Below are 17,181 nucleotides of genomic sequence, written 5' to 3' on the forward strand. Positions count from 1 at the left end.
AAAGTAATAATTAAATTTAAAACAGTTTAAGTTGTAATTGATTTAATCATGTATGAATGAAGGTTAATTATATATCAGAATGGAAGATAATAATAATGTTGTTATTTGAGGGGAGTGAAAATAGAAAATTGGGGCATTGAGTATAGTAAAGATAGGTTTGGACAATAAGATTTGGGCAGAAACAGACTTTTAAACTCATTAAAAAAGAACTACAGTGGACACATAATTAGTTTGAAAAATATGCTTGATCATTAAGAAAAATATTTAATAGTAATACAATTTTTTTCCTAAAGGTTATTAACAAATACATTCCAAATAGAATTTTAAATTTAGGAACTTTTATTAAAGTTTTAAAGATAAATTTATATGTTTACACAAGTTTTGTGAATTGGTTATATTATTTAATTAAAGACACCCACACAAGCAAGTCAAAAGGCTTTGTTTGAATTAAAGGAGGATTATAAAAATAAGAAAATAAGGAAAATAAAGTGGAAATTACACTAAATACGATTTTTTAATTTATTATTACAAAGGTCAATTATATTACTTTGCATATATATTCATATTCGTGATTGAGTTGTATCAATACATAATAATAAAATTCATTTAATTAACACTTCAGAAAAGGTATTGTGAATAAATACAAAATATAACAGGGCATAATTCACCCTAATTTAATTTAATGCAAATACTGCACCCTAATAAAAAATATATATTTCAAAATATTATACATAGTAAGTAGGAAGAAGAAAGCAAATAAATCTTTACACTATCGTCTAGTACAAAGTTTTGTAGTTGCCCAAATCCTCCACTCGAGACATCATTGAGAAGAAAAATGTGCTCCATAGCAAAAACAACTCGAACTCAAATTATTAAAAATTCAAACTATAAATGAAATAAAACATTAACCAACCCCCATTTCTTTTACATAAAAAATAAGAATAGGATGAAAACAAGTTTCTGACCAACCTGAAAACTTGAGCTTGAAAGCATGCAAAGAAAGCTTTCAATCTGATAGTTAATCAACGGGAAAGGAGAAAAAAAGGGGAAATCACCATGAATAACAAAAACAAAAGACATACGCTGCTCATACTAGTAATACTTCCCAAGAATTATGCCAAGGACAATGGACACGATAGCTACTCCGAAGACGAACTTGTAATTTACGACAGACGAACGGTGGCCACTTTGAACATGAGTCTCGGACGCAGATGATATTTGAACACTTGGTACTTCTGACTTTTTCTTGTTTTTCCTTTTCGATGGACTCGAGAGGTTTGATCCAATGTCCCTGGACTTGACTTCCAACCCTTCTTCATCACCCTGGAGTGCCATTAGAGAATACAAAAACACGTCATTTAATTACAGAATAATCCTGGACCTATTTTTTATGTTGTATTCGAATGTTTTGAAATTTTCGATTACACTTTGACGAGGTACAATAGCTAATTTTACTTGGGGCCTTCAGAATTCAGCATTCTCCAATCATAATTATAACGTTCTCTAAACATCACAGAATGTCACCCCCAGCATTCTTTTGTGTTATTAGGGAAATTAGGGAAATTGAAATGAATGCAAATCATGTAATTTCTGGCCTTAAACCAACAAGGAAATCACTCAAGGACAAACACAAGTGGTTGGGAACTTTCGGGGGGAGAATTACCTTTACTGGGGATTTATCACTAGCCAGTTGCAATTTCTGCTCTAGATCTGCCACTTGTTTCTGTAGAAGAGATATATCTTTTTTCTTACTTTCATGTTCTTCAACAGAATTCTTCAGGGCTGTCTCTAGTTCCAACTTTTGAGATTCTGCTCCTTTCTGTTTTTTTTTTTAATTAAATAAAAAAATCAGTATGATACACAATTGCACACCGCTTGCGTGAGTTTCATATTTATCACAGACATGCAGAGGTAGATCGACTATATGGGGTGGCCAAAGAGAAAGAACACAATGATGAGAGGATTAAATTCAGATATCTCCTTTTTAAACTTTTTCTTTCAACATATCATGCTAACATGAAAAAAATATGCAATTCGAGTAAAAGAGTACAAGGGATACCTGGTTAGCAAGAGTATCCCGTGCAAGTTGCAACTCTTTCTCAAGTTCTGCAACCTTCTCAATCAGCACATTTCTATCATTGAATTTTTGTTCATAGTCTATCAGTTTTGAATTTAATTCTGCTTCTCTTTGAGAAGCAGCAGCTTGAACACTTCCAACCTGCAAAGCACCGGATTAATCAGCAAAGCTTATTCAATATAACAGTTTATTAACAATAATTTAGTTCTGATATATCAGAACTATGTTTCTGAACTTTGCGCTCATTTACAAAAAAAAAAAAAAACTAAATAAAAACTGTCAACACTACCTCTTCACTTAGTCTAGATTCAGATCTTGTCAGTTTCCCTTCAATTTCCCCTAGCTGTCTTTGCAACACAGATTTCTCAGCAATCTCAATTTTGAGAATTTCGATCTCAGATCTCAGAGAGCCTTCAATTTTCTGTTTTTCCTTCAACTTCTCTTCAAGGTCAAGTATAAACGACTGAAGTTCCTTCTTTATATCCTGATTAGTCTCATTGAGCAAGTTCTTCTCATCAATCACCGAAGATAACTGCAAGTTGATAGCATTTCAATATCACTTCTCTATTCATAATGGTTTAGACAAAATGAAAATTTCAGAAAACTATATTACCACCAATAGGAATGGAAGAACGAAAAGTAAAGAAATATCTATACGAATAGTCTGTTTCTCATGTACCTGTGAATTCAGCGTCTGCACCTCTGCACTATGCTTTGACACTAATTCTTCAATGGCATCCTTCTCAGCAAGTGCTGCAGAGAGCTTTGACTGCAAATCACTTAATTTGGATTCATAGATAGCTATTTCCTGATTAAGCTTTGAGTTTTCATCATTTAGCCCAGAAGTTTCTTTTTCATGGTGGAGTGACTTGTTTTGCAGTTCCTCAATGACATTTTCAAGTTGCTTTAATTTTATGAGACTCTGCTCCAGCTCATCTTTTTGAGTTCCAGAAGTTACAACGGCTTTTAGTGCCTGTTCCTCGAAAAGCTTTATTTGGTTCTCTAGTGTATTCAGCTTCTCATTCAACACTTTGGTTTCTGATTCCTTCTCAGTATGTCTCTGCAATGCTTCTTGTAATTGTGATTCTACTTCTAGAATGCGGGATTCATTTGCACTTTGAATTTGAGTGGATTTTGATTGTAAATCACTCAACTGAGCTATACTGTTCCTATGTGCCACAAGTTCTTGAGTAGCGGCATCCTTCTCTGATAGTTCACGGTTCAATGATTCCTCAAGTTCGCCAATCTTGGTTTTCAGTTCAATGTTTAATCCAACCAATAATTCATTTTCAGAAACAGACTGAGAACTCTTGCTCTCGGCTTCTAAAACTTGCCGTTTCAAAACTTCATTTTCACTTTCCAAAGAAGAAAGTTTGCTCAAACTCTCTTCAAGTTGATTGTTCAAGGACGTAGACTGTTCCCCACCCCGTGTAATCAGTTCCTCCAAAATCTTAACTTTCTCAAGCAGAGACTGAACCTCAGAATCCTTGTTGCTGAATTTTTCTATAGCTTCTTGGAGTTTCTGTTCTGCATCTCTCGTCCGAGACTCGTGCAACAATTGAAGTTCCGAGTGTCTTGAAGCAGTTTCCTCTATATCTCTTCCTCTTATGGCAAGATTTTCTTCAGAAGCTGTAAGTTTCTTAATTATTTCACTCTCTCTCAATTCAGCAGCCCTGAGATCACTTTCAGTGCTTTGCAATTTACTTTGTGTGAGATTTAAATCATCCTGCAAAATTTCCATTAGTTTTTCTTTCTCAACAGCCTTCTCATTCAAACTGCTAGAAGCATCTTCTAACTTCTTCTTTTCATCTGTCATCGCATTCAGAGAATCTTCCAACTCCTTTTCTCTTTCATTAGCTGCTTGCAGTGTAACTTCGAGGGTTGACGTTTGTGTCTGAATTGCCTCAAGTTTTGATGTTAAATCAGACAAATCACTGAGGTATTTATTGTTTTGCGCCTCTGAAATCCTGCATTTGTCTTCTAATGCGCTTATTTGTTGTTCAAGTTCCTGAATTCTGTATTTGTCTGCTTCAAGTAACAACTCCAACTCACTCACCTTTTTACCAGAATCTTCCAATTTGGAGTTAGAGCTCTGGATTAAATCTTCCAGTTCTCTGCTACGCCGATGGTTCATAGTGGCTCGGTCTTCATGCTCATAACATTTGTCATTGACTTTCTTCAGCTCCTCCTCCAATATTGAACTCCGCAAAGATGATTGATTCAATTCTGATTCAAGTTGAGCGACCTTTTCCATATAATCTTGCATTTGGTTGTTAAGAAGATTCTTCTCTTTTTTGGCCTCTTCCAATTTAGCGTTGAGATGGGATATTTTTTCGGACGATTCAGTCACTTCTCTGTCAGCATCACTGGTTTTCAATTGTATTAAGTTTAATTGTTGCTCAAGCTCCAAGTTCTTCTGCTCTGCTGCTATGAAGCGTGTTTCCAGGTCCCTCAATTGTGCTTTTGCCGCTTCTGCAGCTTCAACGGAAGTCTGAATATGTCCCTCAAGTTCAAGGCTCCTTTGAGTAGCAGTAGCTGCAGCAGCGCCAGATTCATTGTGGAGATCTTCCAGCGACTTCACCTTCAGCTCGAGCTCTGAATTGTTTGAAAGCGCCTGAGATAAAAGAGAATCTGTTCTATGAAAGTTTTCATCTGATAGCTTTAGTTTTTCCTCTAACTCAGCGCATAACTTCTCAAACTTCTTCGAATTAAGGGTTAGATCTTCCATGGTTGCTTCAAGAGTTCCATTTTCTGTTTTAAGCTTAGCCAGCTCCCCTTGTACATTAAGAAACTGTGTTTCTTGATTCTTGAGTGCAGCTTCAATTGATTCCCTCAATTTTTCCTCCTCCTGCAATTTGGACCTTGCAGTTTGCAATTCAGAATTTTTTTCTTGCAGTTCTTCCTTCGACGTGGCCAATAGATTTTGAAGTGCTGACATGTCTTCCTTTAGCTGTGTTTCTGATGTCTTTATCAGGTTTACTTCCCGGGTCAACTCATCCACCAAAGAGTCCCTTGAAGACAGTCTTTTCTCAACTTCCAACAACTGTGATTTTGAAAGTGTCAACTCCTCTTGGATAGTAGAAAGTTCAGCTGTGGTTGTTTTAAGTGCTTCTTCAATCTTTTGATTTTCTGAAATCTTATCATAAACACCTTTCAGTTCTTCTTTAAGGGAGGCCATCTCATCTTCCATTCCTTTTGCAGTCAGTTTGGCTTCTTCAAGTAGTCTCTCAAATTCTAAGGCCTTCTTTCCCTCGGATTCAGCATGTGAACCACTCTGCTTATGAAGTTCCTCGAATTTCCGAGCCTCGTCTGCTGAAAGTTTCAGCTCATCCTGCAATTCCTGCATCTTCTTTCTGGAGTTTTCAAGCTCAAGGTTGATATCGTCGAAAGCTTCCTTCACATGAAGAAGCTCCTTTTGCTTCACTTCTTGACTCTGAAGTGCCTCTTCAAGATTGCTGAGCTGCTGATTATATTTATTCTCGGCTTCAACCGTCTGCTCTTGCAATTTCTTGTGACTCAGTTCAAGCTCTTCGTATTTCTTCCCACTTTCTTCAAATTTCTGTTTTGTAACTGAAATCTCTTCTCTCAGGTGATTGTTTTCATGCTCAGAGGTCTTCAACGATTCTGTTAGTCTTTGGAGTTCAACATCAAGTTCTCGTATCTTCTCTTGAGCTTCTAGAAGTTCTCTGCTCTGAGAATCTGAGCTTCTTTCAGTTTTGTGGGACTTATCATCTGTGGCATTCTCTTCTTTCTCAACTTTTATGAATTCTCCATCTAAGGCATTCTCTTCCTCTTCTTTCTTTACTTCACTTGACAAGCCTCCATTTGTCTCCTGCAATAAATCATTAAAAAAATGGACATCAAAAACATTGGTATAGTCTGTACTAAAAGCTTTTGCTACTATAATACTATCAACTAACAACAGTATTTTGAGCTAGGGTAAATGACTATGGAAATCGTTTATTAAGAGTTACAGGGTATAATCTCAAGCTATTGTTAATGGATTAAGAATCCAGTAAGTGATCATATCACCTCTCTAATGACATATGGATACAAAAGCAGTTGTTCAAAGATGGAGAGATGAACTAGAGAACAATATTTTTTGAATTTGTGTCTATTTATAAAGTCCAAGTGGTGAACAACTAGAAGATAGATAAATAAAAAGTAAAAGTATACTCAAGTGTCAATTAAATGAAGCATCATATGGTTTTATAATAGGGCAGCAGGATTGCCTATCAAAAGAGTGAAATAGAGTTCTAAGCAATTCATTGGGTCTGGAAATTTATACTATTTGATTTTATCATCAATTATTCAAAGAATGTTATAAGTTGTATGTCTCTTATATATCTAAATAACCATCACTCGTCAAAAGAATCATATAAGTTCTATGTCTCTCATAATCTATGTGGATACATTCATATCTTTTGAAATTTATAAATTTTTAACCAAGTATATGAAAAAAATAAAAATAGCACCATAGCGTCTCTCTTTCTCTATGATCTAATTCAGTCCACGTCTCCCATACTAATAATTTAATCACATCTCCACAAGAAGTAGGTGTGCCCAATCTGTGGATTCCATAAAAATATTCAATTGGAAATAGATGCCTACTGATCATTGCAATAACGATAACACTGCAAGATATGATGCTAAGAGAAGCTTTAGAAAAAAAAAAAATTAACCCGAGACTACTTTATATAACAAGCAAATTCTAAAATAACGAGTGGAAGAAGAAAATGATACCTTGATGCCGTCATTCTTATGATCTGCCTCCACAACAACCTTTGTCCCTGGAACCTCTGATACGACTTGGTTCTCTTCCTCCATGCCCGCTTCTCTTATTGACTGCATTACAAAGGAACGAAGAAACTAGAGGAATTCAGATGTAGCTGGGGGACACATTCCCTTAAATGTGATAAAAGAAATTAGGTAAATGAAGAACAGGAAAAATATAAGAGTTTATGGCAGATCAGAACACAATTAATTTCGTTATAATAATAATAATTATTATTATTATTATTATACCATACAAATAAAAAGAAATTAAAGTGAAAATGTTTGTCAAAATAAACAAGTTTAGGCAAATATGTTAATTTACTTTTTTAAGGCGAAATGACAAATATTTATTAAAACGAAAAATTTGCTTTGTCTTCCTCCTCCTCCAAATCGTATCTCTCAAACTCTATAAGAGATTTAACGTAATCTTATTACAAGAACAATGTAATTGGTACAATAAATTGTACAACTAAAATGTATGACATGTAATTGATAACGCTATAAAATATTCTTTTATAAATATAAATGACTTTACAGATAACATAATTCTTCTTGCTACTTCCATTCCAAAATAATTGTAGTTTTAACATTTGAAATCTACAGATAACTCAATATCTATTCTAATATTGTCTCTAATAAATCAGTTGTTTTCAAAGATTAAATAATTCATTTATTGAAGCGAAGAGAGAGAGCAAGCATATTTTAATAAATGTGTTACATATATTAGAATAGTTAAATTCTTTTAATACATGTGAAACAACCTCAAACATACATAATATGCCACGGAGACCATAGTAGATATGAGTTTCAGGTGAGGAAGTTATGGCAACAAGTACCAACATCAGACAAAAAAAATAATTTCAATTTTTAAGTCACCCTCATCTATGAATTCATTGTCATGTTTATTTCTCCAAAAAAACACAATAAATGAACTCGGTAAGAATATGAAATTGTTGTAGTAAAAATCATATTGAAAAAATATTTTATGAAATTATTCGTATTAGATAATTTAATATGATAAATAAACAAATAAATAACTAAAACAACGTGGATCTGAATTATAAGAAATTTAGGTAGAAATTCAAATTATGTATGTCGGACAGACTCTAATAATTCTTAAACATTATAACTATTGAAATTCATAATTAAAAAAATATAATTTTCAGGTAAAAGCAATATTTCTCAGAATATAAATATTTTGAATTTAAACATGGAAAATGTACAAAGAATATATCGATTAGGAACACGAAACTATAAATTTTGCTCTCTTAAATGATTCATTGAACTCTACTCCTCAAAATCTGACATTAGTTTCCATTTGCATGAAAGATTCATCCTAACATGTGTGAAAAAAAAAAGAAGTAAAAGTGACAGTAGTCATAATTAATTAATGACAAAGGTTAACAGACTGTCATATGACTAAAGAAATTTAAATAATATTTTTATTTAAAATTTATTAATAACCCAATAAAATTCTTTACATGATTTGTAGTAAAAAAAAAAAATGTTAGTTATTAATAGTTAATTCATTTGTGACACTGATTAATTAACCCCTTAATTATATTAATTACACATGCAAAAGATCTGGTCTGGGGTTACTGGTTTTGTGAGGGAATATTGAAGATGCCATGTGGGCCCCTAAATGCTATCTTACAGCTTGATCTCACAAATAAGACATTTCCTGTCCACCACTACCAATATCATGCCATGGCTTATATACTCTCATAGCTTTAGGCCTATTCCCCATTTTTTTTTCTTTTTTTTCACTTTTTTACAAAATCAAATTTACCATATAACTTTCTAAAATGAATGAAGACTGCATCTGGAACGTTGGTTAGACATAAACATCATGGGACCCAAAGATCAAACATTCAAAGATAAAAAATGAATCAACACGGAATTTGCTAATATCTATGGTATATGAGTAGGACCACTTTTGATAGTTAGCTACTAAACCCCACCACACTTTTTTTCCCTTTCATATACCAAAGCCAAACATATAATATTAGTGATGTCTTTTAAAATTCAAATAAAGATATATACAGCAAAGTTAAAGCGCGTTAATTTCACTTTTTCATTAAGTGTAAATCGTGATCATCTGCGCTCTTCACGATGATACTTTAGTTTTAAACTTAAATTTGATAAAGAATTGATTGTTATTTATATTACAATAATTAGATTTAAAAAATATACTCTTATTTAGTTACATGGTACCCAATCACTAATTGAGTAGCATTTTTAAGTAGATTTAGAGTAAAAAAATACGGCAAAAACCAATTAAAATTCACTATGAATACACCTTTTAAAATAATTATCATAAAAATAACCAAAATTAATATGCATATTTATAATTGAAAGTTAAAACTGGTAATAGATTATAATTAAATTTGTATTCACAGTTATGATTACTAAATTACAATAGTTATGTAAAAATAAATAACTAAAATCCAGTGCATGTCGTGTTTACCAGGATAATAAAACAAAAGTGTGCATAATTCACTGTTATAGAAAAATAATTTTGACCGCGAATATAGTTATTTGTTTTACTTGATCGTTGTTCTACGTTTACTGACATAAGAAGGTTTTCTTTTTGTAAAAATATTTTTTAATAAAATTTTCAAATTCCATAAATTAAAACAAAACCCCCCCTTAGTTGGCTACTTGTAAAAGGACAAAGTAAAAGTGAAGGTCAGAATCGGATTTTACCAAAAAGAGTAGGGGTAGTTGTGAACTTTAGGAATAAAAAAATGGGAACAAAAGTGAAGCTGGCAGGGGCTGAGATTCCTGAGAAAGCCTTTTAAGCAGCAGTTAATACATACAGTGGCACAGAGAGAAAACTAGTTTTTCTTTCCTTTTGTTTTTGAACTATTATTTTCCTATCCTCTGCCCTTCCTTGTTTATGCAGTGTCAAATATATAATTACCTTTACAAGATCTATAAATAGATATCAAAATCACAATATATAAAATGTATTAAAAAATCACCACCTAACATCTGAAAGCTATAGAAACATTTAGCTTTTTTAATCTCTACAGAAACGTCTCACCAGAAATCGGCTGATTGTCTCCACTGAGATCGATCGATCTCCAGATCAAAACCAATATTCTCAACAAAAAAATGTGACACATATCGAAAAGTAGAAAAACTCAATTTCAACATTAAAAAAACACTATAACAAAAGTCAGAGATGAAAATTGAAGATTAAACTAGTTAAACTCAACACGATGAAGTTCTGGTGATCGGTGAAAAACATTAATTATTTCTGATCGATCAGAGTGGTGGTGAAACACTCATCCACTCATCATCGCAACAGAATATACAGAACAACTCAGAATCGTTGGTCATATACAGCCAAATAGATAGATAAATAGATTCCGATCCCTCCGCTGAATACCGATCAAGCCTCAAAGATCAAACCAAACAGATAAATAAGATTGAATGATAAGATCAAGCGGAGAAATAGGATTGCATGATAAGATCAAACAGAGAAATAAGATTGCATGTTGAAAAAAATGAAAACACAGCACAGGATACAGAGAAAGAAAGAAGAAACAGAGAGAATAAATGAAAAATGAAAACATAAGATGGAAAACTGCGAGCGTGGTTAGTCAATTCATTCGGCGTGATAAACCCACACACAACTATATATGGTTAGAAGAGTAAGGAAAGGGGAAAGAGAGAGAGAGAATTCTTGCCTGGAAAAAGTTGCTTTGCTTTGGTTTGGTTTGGTTTTGTTGCAGAAAATGTATAGTATTTGTTGGAATCTGAGAATTAAAAAATAATTGGAAATGGAGATGGAGTGGTGTGTGGTGTGCGATGATGATGGAAATTGAGAAAATGAAGAAGAGTGAGAGAGAAAGGGAGGGGTATATAAGTGAAGTGAGGGAGGGTTGGAGGAGATGAGAGAAGAGTGTTGTTTTCTTTTTTCTCTTTCTTTTGGAGCATTGAGACAATGCTTGGTGGGGTCATGTAACAGCCAATCCGGCACAGAAGTGGGTGGCGCCGCTAGTTTTGATATTGCCACCCTTTTTCTCACTTATTTACCAAACCCCGTCCCATAAATTTCTTTTCTTTTTCTACCTCTAGTCAAGTCAAATATTATCTTTGTGTGCATGCAAATTAAATTCAATTATGTTACTTTCCTTTTGTAAATTTAAGTTCTTTTATTTGTCTTAAATATAATATATATATTTTGTATTTTAATTGAAAATTAAAATTAGTTTATTTTTTAAATTTTTAATCAATTTAGTTCTCATGTGTGAAGATGCGCTAATGTAATTCTTTTAACCAACTTTTATTAAGTTTATTTAATATTTCAAAAGTTTTTAAAGTGTTTCTTAACACATCAATGTGTTGAGTATTATATACAATCAAATATTATTGTAAAATTGTTTAAAATGTTAAATAAATTTAACAAAATTTGATTAAAATGACGAAGTTTACACATTTCTAAAGTTAACACACTAAATTAGACCAAAATTTTGAATATGGACTAATTATAACTTTCACCGTTAATGAAAATAAAATCATACTTAATGTTTTATTTATTTGAATAAGTGAATCCAATAAGTATTAATTAATTTTTTTATATATATTTTTATTTTAATTAAAAAATTAAATTAACACATTTCTAAAGTTAAAAGACTACGTTAAATTAAAATTTTAAATATGAATTTATTCTAATTTTCATTTGAGATTAATGAAAAAAAAAATATTTAAGGCTTTATTTATTTAAATAAGTGAATCTGATAAGTATTAGTTAATGTTTATTTTTATTTCCTTTTTAGATGTTTTTTGTCTTTGTTTTTCAATTTAAATTATAGTAACATTTCGTTTTCTTTTACCATTTGTAAGGAAACATTTGTTATTTTGATCTATCAAATGATTTAATAAATATTATAAGTAATATAATAATTAATTATATCTATAAATTGAAATAAAGAGTAATAAAGAGTAATAAATAAAACAAAATTAATAATAATGAAATATGAATTTAAGATATAAGAAGCAGCAGTGAAAGAAGATCAAAAGCTAGAAAATAGTTAAATAAAGTTAAGACTTATATATAAGAAATTTGTAAAGCAATTTTCTTTTTGTATCTTATTAACTATGTTTGTTCTTAAACTGCTTTATGAACTAGTCCACTGTGTTAAGCAACTAGTTTATTAACTTTACCAAATAAGTGAATAAAGTATGATTAATTTATTTTTTGAATAATTAATTAAATATTTTGTTGGGAAAATAGAGAAAAATATTCATTTAGGGGACTTCACACAAAAATGTTTTTTGTTTATGTAAGTTCGTGCTAGTTTTTAGTTTATGATGGTTTTTACCTTTTTAGAATATTATTTTCATTCTTAAATTATTTAATATAAAAAAATTATTGTAATAAAATCAATTTAAAAATATGTTTAAATAATAATAATAAACACAGTAATTTTAATAATTTCAGAAAGTACTGTATCAGCAATAATAACGATAATAATACAAATCTTAATAATAATATTATTTCTGTTGATCATATAAATAATAAAAGCATTGACTTTAAATGATATTTATACTATATATTTAAAGATAAATTCAAATTTACAAATAGTTTTAGAATAAAATAAATTAAAACATTTTAAACTACATTGTAAAAATTTGGGCTTTATTTAACATGTTTTATTTTAAAAAGTATTTGAAAACCAAAAATAAAAATCTCACAATGAAATAAAATTTATTTCTGATAAATTTTTAAGTTAGTTTAAGATGCAACTATTTTTTTTATCGCAGAGATAATTAGTTGATTTGAAAATTAAATAATTAATAAATTAAATACTAGAAAAAATAATTTAGAGTTATTTTATCAAGTAAATTTAAAAAACATAAAAAAAAGTGATTTGGTACATTTTGTAATTAAAGGTGGAACTTTAAAAGTATTTGTCGTTAATAATTGAGATAAAAACTAGATGTGTAAATTTGAATATGAGTAATAATTTGAGATTTGCAAAGATATACACTGTGACATAGTGAACGTAGAGAGCTAATGATATAATAACATATAATATTAAGATAGTAATAATAGGGATATATATATATATATATATATATATATATATATATATATATATATATATATATATATATATATATATATATATAACCTTAACTATTATCAACTTCTTTTTCCTGTGTCACGAAATTTCTTTTTCTTCTTTTTCAATCATATTTATATTTAATTTTTATCCATTTTAAAAATTAATTAATTTCATAGTAGTTAAAGTGCTTAGAAGTATTTCGAACCGATTGATTCTTAACTAAAGTAAGTTTTTATTTATTTTATTGAATCTTTCTTTAGTTTTTATAGTGTTTTGAATTACTAGGGACATTTAAAAAAAGTAATTCTCTCAATTTAATTTACCTTATACTAAAATTTTGTCTTGTTTAAATATTTTGTATTAGGTCACAGGTGGAGATAACATTGTCTATTAATTGGCAAGAATTTGATTATGAGGGATACATTTGAAGTAAGGGAAACTAGGAAAAAAACTACAACGACATTATCTTTTTGTTAATTTATGGTGGAGACGATAAAGGCGTGAGAAGTGCATTTGATATTAAACTTTTTTAAAAAATTGGACGGGATGAAATTGAAAAAGTTTTAAAAAATTATGGACCAAAATAGAATTAAAATAATAAATATATAGAATAAATTAATATTAAGATAATGATTTGACATGTGTCATCTTATTGACTTGACATGTGACATAATACTGACGTGACAAATGACATAAATAATTTTCAAAAAAAAATTACAAAAATTAAAATTAAAAAAAATGAGAAGTTAACATGTGATACATCCTTAACACCGTTAACACTGTACTAACGAAATGAACCTAATTGTTATATATTTTTTAAAATATAGACCTAAGTAAGACTAAAAAAAATCTTATGACCTATTTGAGATTTTGATACAAAAACATAGACCAATGAAGTATTTTAACCAATAAGTTATGTATATAACTATCTAATAGAAATGTGACTAGATAAATATGATAATTTGAATACGAGACATTACATCAGTCAATTGGAATATTCAAGTGGGAATTTAATTGAAATAGATTTATTTTGGTACAAGAAAAAAGTACCATAACTTAAACTCGATAAGCAAATTTGATACTCATCATATTATTAACATCGTTGGATGGAATCTCATAACCGTTGAGACTCATATGAAAAATTGATTCTACAAAGTTGTGCTTTAAATTTAGGTTTAATTATTTTTTTACCATGTTTTTGTTCAAAAGTGTCAAATTGATTTTTTAGTTTGTCTAAGTTTTAATTTGGTCACGATTTTTAAAAAATTGATACAATTTTATTATTTTTGTTAAACTTCTTGAAGTGAAACAATTATTTTTTTATCAAAATTGACAACATGATTATGTTAATTACATCAATAAAGCAAATCATTATTATTAACAACTTCAGTGTCGATGAAAAATATCGGTTTCAAGAAATTTAACGAAAATGATCTCATTGCTTCAATTTTTTAAAAATTATGACCAAATTTAAACTTAAAAAATTTGGAGGACTAATTTGATATTTTTGGATAAAAGTAAGGACCAAACAACTAATTAAATCTTAAATTTAGTGGTGTTTTTAATTTAAAAACATCTATTTTATGAAATTCGAATCAAACAGTTGGTTAGTTTGAATTAGCAAAAATGGACAGTTAGTTTAAGATACGCTAAGTGAATACTTTAGTTTGTTGCATGTTTTTTCTAGTATTTTTCTCAATTAGACTGTTCTCTTATGCAAAATGAGAACCAAACATATCTTTATTTTTGGATAATTCTCCCTCAAATTATAAATTATCGTTGCAGTTATAAATATTTGTTCAAACTAAAAATCACGACAAATAATAAATTTCTTTTTGTTGTTAAATTTCGCATTTACTATGATAAAATTGATATGACATAAAGTATATATAATATATATGAAATCATTTAAAACCGTTATTTATTAATAGTATAAGATATGTGTGTTTATAATAATAAACAGTAAATCACTAAGTATTATTGATGACAAATTGTGAATTATTAAGTTTGATTAATAATTTATTGTACACGGGATATATTTGATGCTAATATAATATTTTGTGTATATCAATAGTTATTAAGAATGTACTACCAATACATATTATGTTAGAAAATTGATTGCAATATTAAAACTCTAACAATATACTGATTTAGGTAGACAAAAATATTAAGTGAAAAATCAATTAAAATTTCGATACATTGAATTTGAAGTAAGAGTCATCAATATTCAATTAAAAGAATTTATCTTAATATTTAAAATTATTATTAAAAAAGTCTATAGAAAAACCATTGACCTTCCAGAACGATTGACAACTGTTAGTATATATACAAAATGAATTTGCATGCTATCTTTATATCTCAATAAAAATGAAAAGCACTAATACAATAATAAGAAGTTGAGCATAAAATTTTATTTAATGACTTTCTTAGTCAATTTAATACTACTTTTAAGTTTAAACAATAAATACCGAGAAAAGTAGGAGAAATACTTTGCACATAAATATTGAAAATGTAGGAAGTGGACTTATAATTATTTTGGGGCCACAGGTGAATAATTATTCAAGAAATACGAATGAGTCATGCTAAAATTATTTTTGAAAACCAGTTTACACGAAAAATAAGCCGTTTAAAAAGTGTCTTTTCATTTTGTAGTTATATGAAAAAAGTATTTTTGTTTTTGATATAAATGTGGTTAATTTTTTGTAAATAAAAAAAATAAATAAAAGGATTTTATTCATTGTTAATTTCGGTGATATAATAATATGTATGAGTTTGGTGTGGGATTGAAGAGGAAAATATGAGAAAGTAAAAGTAATGGCTTTTTGGTCTCAAAGTGGCGGCCACAGACAACCGACCAAACCGCCCTATATATGCGTGCAAACATGAAGACCACTGTCTTTTCCTTTGATTTGAAAGAATCAAAGCAAAATGTTATTGTTGTTGTTGCTATCAACTAACTATTCAAGGAACACTCAACTCTTTATTTCTTAAATATAGCTCACGTTTATTAATTATTTTAATTAATTCAAATATTAATTTCTTTTAAAGTAAAATAACAGTGGGAAGAAGATCTTAAAACATACCATTCGGTTAAAAATATTATTAAATGTCTTTAAATCAGGTATAAAATTAAAATTTATTTTTATTTCAAATTTTGATATATGTTATTATTTTTAGGATTTATATATATATAATTTGTTTATTCCAATAATGTTAACTTCATTTTACATGTTAAACTATTAGATGATGTAAACAATTTAAATATTAATCTATATCATCATTTAATATTTAAATAAAAAAGAAAATTGATGTCACTGAGTTAAAAGGATTTTATTTATTATAAATTTAGAAACAAAATACAAGTTTAAAAAATGAATTATATTCAATATCATATATAAGTTTATGAACTAAAAACATATTTAATCATTAAAAAATTAAAATTATATGCATAATATAATTAGTGGTGTTAAAAAATTCTTCTCATTATTTGATGGATACAAGTAAAAGATTTTTTTTATATCCACCGTTAAAATATAAATTTTATTTAAACAATTATGTTAAAATGACTTTAATTTCATAGTTAGAAATAGAAAAATATTTTCCACTTATTAATATTTTTTAATAATAACATTATTTTGATAATTTTATTTTAAAATATTATTAAATAAAATGCAACTAAAATTATTAGTAAGTAACAAATAAAGGTATTTGTAGGTTGATATCATGATATTGCCATCTCTTTTCAACAAACAATTAATTAAATACATATATCTATTATCTCCGTATATATTACATGAATTTAGATATTAATAGATGATCTGATAGTAGATGAAATAATAAATTCAAAAAATTTCACCAAGGTATAATTTAACAATAACTTTGATACTATATTAAAACTGATATCATATTAAGAAGTGAATTTTAAACATCAATTCTACAAAATCGACTTGTAAAATAAAATTTACGGTATATCCTCTAAATTGGACTTCTAACATATATCTTGTGGTACAAATTATTTTGGCATTTATAAATAAAAAATTTATTTTGGATATGACATTTTTAAATTGTTTTTGTTATGTAACATTTTTCTTTTAATGCTATTATTATTCTCTGCACTTGAATTATGTTTAATTTAATAAAAGTTCACATATAATTGGAATACAAATTTCCAATTGTTTCATGTCGATGGAAGATGCTGGAAGATGTGTAACCATTTATACAACCAATTGTGCTGAACATTAATTATAA

The 17,181-nt window shown here is 28.8% G+C and overlaps 1 protein-coding gene across 1 annotated transcript; it reads right to left on the reverse strand.

Moving 5' to 3' along the window:
* Positions 1-692: 692 nt before the first annotated feature.
* LOC114170538 (early endosome antigen) lies at positions 693-10,750 on the reverse strand. The gene is made up of 7 exons (XM_028056036.2): positions 10,549-10,750; positions 6,821-6,922; positions 2,757-5,909; positions 2,367-2,609; positions 2,060-2,218; positions 1,664-1,819; positions 693-1,323 (listed from the first exon to the last, which is right to left on the reverse strand). The coding sequence occupies exons 2-7, from the start codon at positions 6,902-6,904 to the stop codon at positions 1,093-1,095; spliced, it is 4,026 nt and encodes a 1,341-aa protein (XP_027911837.2). The 5' UTR covers positions 6,905-6,922; positions 10,549-10,750; the 3' UTR covers positions 693-1,092.
* Between the last annotated feature and the right edge of the window lie 6,431 nt (positions 10,751-17,181).

This window comes from Vigna unguiculata, chromosome 11 (genome assembly GCF_037176805.1).
Source record: "Vigna unguiculata cultivar grain cowpea cultivar isolate G323 ecotype 2 chromosome 11, ASM3717680v1, whole genome shotgun sequence".
Classification (NCBI taxonomy): domain Eukaryota; kingdom Viridiplantae; phylum Streptophyta; class Magnoliopsida; order Fabales; family Fabaceae; genus Vigna; species Vigna unguiculata.